The 8221-nt window shown below is 43.9% G+C and overlaps 1 protein-coding gene across 1 annotated transcript; it reads right to left on the bottom strand.

The window, feature by feature from the left end:
* Positions 1 to 438: 438 nt before the first annotated feature.
* On the bottom strand, positions 439 to 7232 carry LSM6 (LSM6 homolog, U6 small nuclear RNA and mRNA degradation associated). Its single transcript, XM_071555633.1, has 4 exons — positions 7187 to 7232; positions 5566 to 5678; positions 2109 to 2222; positions 439 to 611 (listed from the first exon to the last, which is right to left on the bottom strand). Exons 2-4 carry the CDS (start codon positions 5657 to 5659, stop codon positions 577 to 579), a joined length of 243 nt encoding a protein of 80 aa, XP_071411734.1. The 5' UTR covers positions 5660 to 5678; positions 7187 to 7232; the 3' UTR covers positions 439 to 576.
* Between the last annotated feature and the right edge of the window lie 989 nt (positions 7233 to 8221).

Below are 8221 nucleotides of genomic sequence, written 5' to 3'. Positions count from 1 at the left end.
TTCTTTTCACCCTTAAGGCTTTTCTTCCATTTGACTCAATTCTCTCCCCACCCCTAACTGTTGAAGTGTCACTGTTACATCCCTTGATTCAATCCACAATTCAAGATTTCTTGGACAGCTGAACTTTTTACCCGCTGACTCTTACTGGACTGGCATTTAAAGCTGACCCTTTGTTTTCCAAAAGGGACCAAAAGGTCATTGTCACCAAAACATTAGCAGTTCTCTTCCCAACATCAGTCAAACTATTGTTTTGCCATCAATACAAGGCTGTGATTTGCAATTACTCCATGCCTGCTTACCTTCCAATCAGGACTTTTTTAACTGTTAGCATAATTAAAGGAGCTGTTGCTTTGAATTAGCCTTGTGGCACTACTACATGCTTCTTTTTTTATTTTTTCTGTACAGTGGAACAAAGCAAATCTTTGAAAAAAAAATAAGGAAGTTTACACTAGTTTACATTTATTAAAAAAAATATTTCAACACTTCTGTATTTCACCTGTGGATTATGAACTACAAATCAAATAGGGCTCATCACTTCAAAGAGGTTCACAAGTACAAAACATTCTTCTGGCATCTTCACATCCTCCTCTTCTGTGTGCTTATGTACAACACTGAAAAACAGAAAGTGGCACATAGAAGAGGGCCCTGGTGAATAATGTGCAGAAACCTGTTTACTTTAAATATCTTATTTCCATGGCTTGTAAATTGACACTGTAATGAATCCTGTTGAGCATGAACAAAGTCAGTAAAGTTCTGGTTTCCAAAAAATGCTATCAAACATTATGTATTACTTTGGTTCTGTATGTATTACATTCATAATACACTGCAGCAGATGGAGGCTGAACAGAGGAGTAACAAAGCCAGTACCTTGCAGTATTACCAAGGGGAGCATGACAGGGCTCCTAAGCAGCAGAATTACAGGTGTCAGATACTAATGCTGTGCTCTTTCAACAAAAGCTGTAAAGACCAAGCACTTAAGGCAAAGCTAATGATAAGCTCTGAAGCAGCAGATATCTTCCACCTGCATGGCTGGGGATATCCCCAGAACAGATCCATTCACCACATAAAATTATAGTGTACTCATAAACCTGGGATGTCTTCAGTTCTCTGTTCAGCCTGGTCTTCAGCCATCTGCCTCTCATCATTTGTTTTAACTTTCATAATTGGTTATTTCTTTAATTGATTCTCCAGCTGTAATGTCACTTTGCTCCTTGGCATAACAGTCCAAATGCCTTGCAAAGAGCACTTGGCCTCATTTCAAGGATTATTTCTCCACCCAAAATGCTCTTTTACACTGGTGCCACAACCTCTTTTTTTGTAACATGGAATTCAGTACTTGTTTCTTTTTATTCCCTCCCTCCTTGCTGACCTCCATTTTCTTCCCAAGTAACTTGGTCAAACTCTGCTTCATTTATTTACCTTCTCTGCAAGTCTCTTCACATCCGACTTGTGAATCTTTTCTATTTTTAGATTCTCTCCTCTCTGGCATGTCCTGTTATTACAGCCTAACTGATACCAGAGAGTCATTCCAGGAGCCTGGGATTGTCCTTGAAGTGCACTAAAATCCACCTACTGCACTGGGATATTCAAAACTCAACAGTAAAGCACGAGTGATTTTCTTGACTGGTGGCAAAACCTTTACTCAAAGATGAAAATAGCCTTCAGTACTAATGAGCAGCACTCATTCAGTTCTGGACACAACTGCCTCACCAGGAAATAGTAGTGTCACTGTAGTGTCTGCACTGTATCATAAATGTGTGCAGTAGCTTGTCTAGCAAAACACAAACTTTTGTGGTGCAACCTAAGCAAGCAGTAAGTGCAGAGTAAGCCTGTCAAATGACAGAAAATAAGCTCTGAGGAAGGCTAGAAAAGAGTGTGCTTCTCTAAGTGAACTTCAGGTTCAGAGGCAAAAAGGGCCACAGGAATACAGAAAAGCATAGACTTTGGGAAGTGAAATTGTAAAAAGTAATTAGGTCACGGTTTCAAAGAGGGCCTAAAACTAATATTCTTACAGGCAGCTTTCTTCTACCTCAGCCAGCCCTCAAATTCAGAAGGAAGTATCAAACCACAGTGTTTTAATGAGCCATAAGAGAAGGAGCAGGAATTACCATTATTTCCTCGGATAAATGCATCCCCATACTTGTTCTTTAATTGTCCATTTACATATTCTTCAGTCTGTTCCAGAGCTATATTCATATACCCATCCAGGCATGCCAGGACACCTGAAAAGTGACAGTTTAGGAGAACAGGCTTTAAACTTATTTTAAAATAAATGAAAATGCATGTGTTTGAATAGTGCAGGGGAAACCCCAAAATCTGTATCTTTGTAACAAACCCAAGCTTGGCCAATGTATTCTTCAAATGATTCAGCTGGGAGAGAAGAATCCCAGGCACTCCAGTAGCATCAATTGATGAAATTTTGGGGCTAAAAAAGCCATTAAGGCATGGCTTTCAAAAGATGGACAATTTTCACTTTATAAGTTTAAGGTGCTCCTTCTCAGTTGTGTTTTAAGCCACACACCTGAAGAGAACTTGTGACATTAAGAATAATGGATGAGGTAAGGACAAGACTGTAAATTGAGTTATCACTAAAACTTGTGAAGGACACAGCTGAAAAACAACTTTTTAATACAGGACACCATACACACATTTCAGATTTATCTTCATGCTTACAGATGTAGAAGAATGTTGGCTGCAGGTCTCTGTTTTGATGGAAACACAATTCTACCTTTTTTTTTGACAAAGAGCTTTCAAATGGCACTGAAATCTTCCCACGAATACAAAATTACACTTTTTAGGTAGTGCAACTGAAGAAAAAATCCCTGCAATATTAGATGTTCTTTCGATCAGGAAAATATGCATTTTGGTAACACTTATTTTAGACCAGTATTTATGTTCTCACTTCTCACAGCCCCTGTTGAAGGTTGTACCCTGTTCACACAGCACTTCCTAAGTGCTGACAGCATGGGGGCAATTTTTCATTCAAAATCCCTCTTTTTATGTCTACACCCAGAACCACGGCCATCCACAAATTTAACTCATCTCATCAACAGATTACTCATGTAAAGAACTGAGTATGAGGATTAACAGATGTATAGAACTGCTCAGAAAATGCAATCTGATTTGTTAATTGTGCACATACTTAATCCAGCTATTTACAAGTTGTTTTATATCCCTTTTACATGTGACTTTTCCTGACTTTATCCTTCAGCACAGATAATGCCACTAAAATTATTTTGTCCTCTGTTTGAAAAACACCTAGTTATTTACTTGGTAGTAAAACTTGAAATATAGTATATTGGCTGTATTTGGGGAGAGAGAAAACTCCAGTCTGAGAATCCTCCTCTAGGACACATTCTCATTTTTCGAAGTGTATCTTCCATATATTAAATAGGAATTCAAGGTTTTACTGCCACCTTCTCATGGTTTAAAGATTATTATTTTCCTCTCTGTTTTTCTTTCCTCTTTCCACAGACAAAGGAAAGTCTGACTGCTCATAAAGTATCACTAAATGCACCAAAAACACTAAATAAATGTCAAAACTCTTTTCCATTCCAGTAATCCTGAGTGCTCCATGCAACGACAGAAAATGAAAATGTTTGTCCAAAATTAAAATTGGACCATGTGGAATTACCTAAGCCACCACTCAGCAGGTCACAAATCCAGTGTTTTCAAACTGAAACATCCATGAACTAGGAACCATTCTCTTCCTCCTTTTCTTTATGCTTACTCTTAGGCCAGTAATGGCATGAAATATGACTGCCCATCCTGGCCAGCATTTTATCTGTTTTATCTGCATGTAGAGATGTTGTAATGTACAAATCCATATCTACACACAGGAATTGTACATTGATACACCACTGATTCCCTCCATAGGGCATGTGCAAGCACTTGGATTGAATCCAGGCATCCCACAGTTACACACCAACACCTGCACTGGGCCAGTACAGACATAAAATTAACAACACAGCCTGGGCACAAATCTAAACAGATCTGCAACAAAAGCCTGAGACGCTGTTTCTTAAATGTTTGGCTCTTCCAGGCATTGGTCACATTTCTGGAGAAAACCAAACTGCCTATTTTTTCAAAGGAAAACAGTATACAGATTTTCAACCACAAGATCCCATCAAGTTGGAAGGATGGAGAGCACAGGGAAGTAGGGAAGGGGTGTTCAAATAAGGGTGTTCAAGGAACTATGGCTCAATTCCTGGCAGGTCTGACCAGCTAAACTAGCTTTGTGGAGGGAAAAGTGGAGGAGTTAATTCATCTACAGCATTTACAAATAGATCTTACCAATGATCTCAAAGCAAACAGGAAGTGCATCAAAAACCCAAACCTGGTTTGGCCCTGCCTTGTGTGTACCTTCAGGTAAGTAACTTGCTTTAATTGACTTTAATGAGCTCTCTCAACCTTCTCCTGCAAGCAGTCATTTAGAGAGATGCAGCACAAATTTTAAGCCACCAACCCCACCTGAAGTGCTCAATGTGGTTCTCAAAGACATACGAGACACTGCAAACTTTGTCATCTGAGCGACACTGAAGAGAAACAGCACAGGAAAGGAGGTGCTGCTGCCTCTGTCAGGGAACAGTAACAACTGAGAGCTGTCATAACACAAAGGTTCCTTGTCACAGCACAAACAGCCTCTTCTCACGGTTGCCAGGCTAAGCCAATGGCAGCAAACCTACCTGAAGCAGGGATCTGTAGCAGAGCCATCATTTTTATGTTATGGCAGAATGAAATCTCTGAATGGTGCCCAACAGAAGTTTTAATTAAGTCTGGATATTACTAGAAAAATTTATCAGGTCCATAATGGGAGCAGGACCAGGAAATTTCACTGCACAGAAATTTTCCATGTACTAGTTTAAAACATCTGTAATTCTATATACAGTGCATGAAGAAGGGATACAGAGAGGCTGAAGAATTCTGGAATAAAACTGCTGGACTGTGTTAAAATGAAGAAGGCACATAGCAGCAAAAGCCACGGGAAGCTTTCTCCTGTACACCTGCAAGTCTTGGTCCAACACAGGTCTAGGCAGTTGTTTAACCAAGAATGTCAGTAGCTCTTTCATCCCTTGTGCAAGAGCCACCTTATGACTGACAGTACAGTTAACTGTGAAGCTTTTCTGGACCAATATCTACACTAGGAATTGGAGAACAGAAGAAAAGGGTATTTCCAGCAAGGGCTGCTATCAGAGCGCTGAAAGGGGCGGGGGCTGCTCGGCCATTTCAGGAGTTGTAGTTCCAGAAAACCTTTACAAATGTCAGTCTAGAAACTCAGAATCAGCCCAAGACTCCAGTTTAATAATCTGTGACTAATATTCAGCCCAAGACTCCAGTTTAATAAGCAGTAATGATTTAAATCAGTAATTTTAATCTCTAAATCCACCATTAATCTCCTTTTCATCAGTTTCTCCACAGCTGATTTTCTAATGTGGCCATTCTGAGATCTGTATTCACAAACTCCAAGATTCTGGATCACACTGCTTTGCTTTTCAAAATCAATGCATCTCCTCCAGCCTCCCCAGTCAACTCCTGTACTCACTGTGAGAGACAGACAGAACTTACCTCGATAATCAACTCCAGAATTTAATTTTACCACAACTGGCCTTCCAATGATTTGTTTTAGGAAGTCACTCGGGGTTTGCTTCCGTAGACTCATCCTGATCTTCTCTGGCAAGCTGAGAAGTTAAAACATTTGGCTGAGTAACACACTCCCATATTGGTTTAAATACCCTGTACAGACAGGCAGACCCCTGATTCTTAATACTTTCAGCAGGAAAGAATATCAAAGGAGATAAAAGCCAAATCTGAAGGGTGGAGGTAGAGAGACAGAGCTACTAAAGCCATTTCTGTAACTTCTGAAATTATTACTAAGAATCCTTGTTTGCCACACTGTGCATCTTTTAAGCTTCCAGCAGCACCAAAGGCCTTGTCATCTCTAACACATTTTGCTCAAATGATTTTACTTGATGATCTCAGAGGTCTCTTCCAACCCAAGTGATTCTATGATTCTAATTACTAGAGAGCTAAGCCATAATAAGTCAGGCACTCAGCAATAGGACAAGGGGGCACAGGCTCAAGCTCTGCCAGGGGAAATTTAAGTTGGAGATCAGAAAAAAAATCTTTCCAGAGAGAGTAATCAGGCATTGGAATGGGCTGCCCAGAGAGGTGGTGGATTCACCATCCCTGGAGGTTTTCAAACGCAGATTGGCCGTGGCACTGAGTGCCATGATCTGGTAAAGGGACTGGAGTTGGACCAAGGGTTGGACTTGATGATCTCGGAGGTCTTTTCCAACCCAATCCATTCTGTGATTCCATAATTAATGTCCTTAGGGGGTGGAGAGAGAAGTCAGTACCTGCTCTGTACACACAACCCTGCACTGGAACAACAAGAGCAGTTTTGACATCAGCTCACGAATACAAGTAAGGAATAACCTTGAAAGGACTCCTTTAAATGAATCAGTTAAAGCAGAATAAATCAAGGCTTGAGATTATATTACAGACACCTGAAACGATTTAAAACCCAGCGCACCCCATTTGATGCGAGACCCCACTCAGTCCCTATTCCCTCCACTTCTGCTCTGATGCCTCTTTGCCCAAGGAATAATTCCCTACATTTTAAACCCGTGGCAGAAAACGCCAGCTGCCTCCTGCGGCAAATCCCAGCCGTGAATCCAGGGATGGCTTTGCTTTCATAGACTCATAGAATCGACTGGGTTGGAAAAGACCTCCGAGATCATCAAGTCCAACCCTTGGTCCAACTCCAGTCCATTTACCAGATCATGGCACTCAGTGCCACGTCCAATCTCAGTTTAAAAACCTCCAGGGATGGGGAATCCGCCACCTCTCTGGGCAGCCCATTCCAATGCCTGATTACTCTCTCTGGAAAGAATTCTTTCCTGATATCCAACTTAAATTTCCCCTGGCAGAGCTTAAGCCTGTGCCCCTTGTCCTATTGCTGACTGCCATCGCCATCCCCATCCCCATCCCCGTCCCCGTCCCGCAACCCCTCACAGCGAGCACTTCCCGGGCCGCGCCCCCCCGCCTGGAGCCGCTGGAAGAGCCTCGCGCTCCCACTGCGAGCCGAGACAGACGCGGCTCCAGTAAAAACCCGTTGCAGGGAGAGCACAGCCCCGCATGGAGCCCCGCATGGAGCCCCGCACGGCCGGGCCGGGCCCGCACTCACCGCCCGGCGCTCCCGCCGCTTCTCCGGCGCTCGTGCCCCGCCCCGCTACGGCGCGCCGGGAGGGACAAGCCGCGTGGAACGCGCCTGGCGGGCGCCCCCGTGGAATTGGGGAGCGCTGGGAGCGCCTGTCCTGCCGGGCAGGGAGCTGTGAGGGGACAGAGCTGTTTTGTCGCGGGTTATGTGGCGCTCCATGCAACTTTATACGGATATGGCAAAAACCCCCAAACCAACCCAGAACCATCAATGAGGTTGGGAAAGACCTCTGAGGTCATCGTGTCCCACCTGTGCCCGAACAGGCACTGAGTGCCGCATCCTGTGTGTGTGTATGGCCAGACTTCGCGAACGAAGGTTTGCGAAGGGCTCTCCCCACATGGGTGTGCCCTTCCAGCCTGCACAGTGGATTTTTTAGGTGAGGCTCAGCGTGCACAGAACTGGCCCCACCGTTTCAGTCCTGAGGTCCCTCTGCCATGGCCGAGCGAGCTTGCACAGTGACAGGGAAGTCCTCGGGACTGTCACAGCCCCCGGTACTAACCGGGGCTGACCCTGCTGAGCATCCGAGATCTGACGGGATGGCATGGCAGGGAGGCATTGAACTGCCAGGGGACGGTCCTCACTGAGACTCGAACTCAGGACCTCGGGATTCGGAGTTGGAGTGGTCTCCTTTACACCACGGGACCGCCCCAGAATGCCACATCCAGCCCTGCCTTAAACCCCCCCAGGAACGGCAACTCCGCCATCCCCATGGGCAGCCCATTCCAGTGTCTGATCAGCCTGTTTTTGTGAAGAAATTCCTCCTGATGCCTGATGTGATCCAGTGCACAGTGGTATTGTACTCTGATGCAATCCTATAAATTCCCAAATGTCCCTGTCCCACGTGGGCCCCACACCTGGCAAGTGTCCCGGCCAGGACCAGGCGAGAAGGTGCTGCTGGGCTCTTACCAGAGGAATAAGTGAACTTAGAAACTAAGCTTGTTTTATTTTGCTGCTCAGCTCTTTTTAGAGGAATTAGTGAGCTTAGAAACAGATTTTTTTTTA

This window comes from Pithys albifrons, chromosome 5, assembly GCF_047495875.1.
Source record: "Pithys albifrons albifrons isolate INPA30051 chromosome 5, PitAlb_v1, whole genome shotgun sequence".
Classification (NCBI taxonomy): domain Eukaryota; kingdom Metazoa; phylum Chordata; class Aves; order Passeriformes; family Thamnophilidae; genus Pithys; species Pithys albifrons.
Note: the sequence above shows the minus strand (reverse complement) of the source record. Positions and strands in the feature narration are given on the sequence as shown.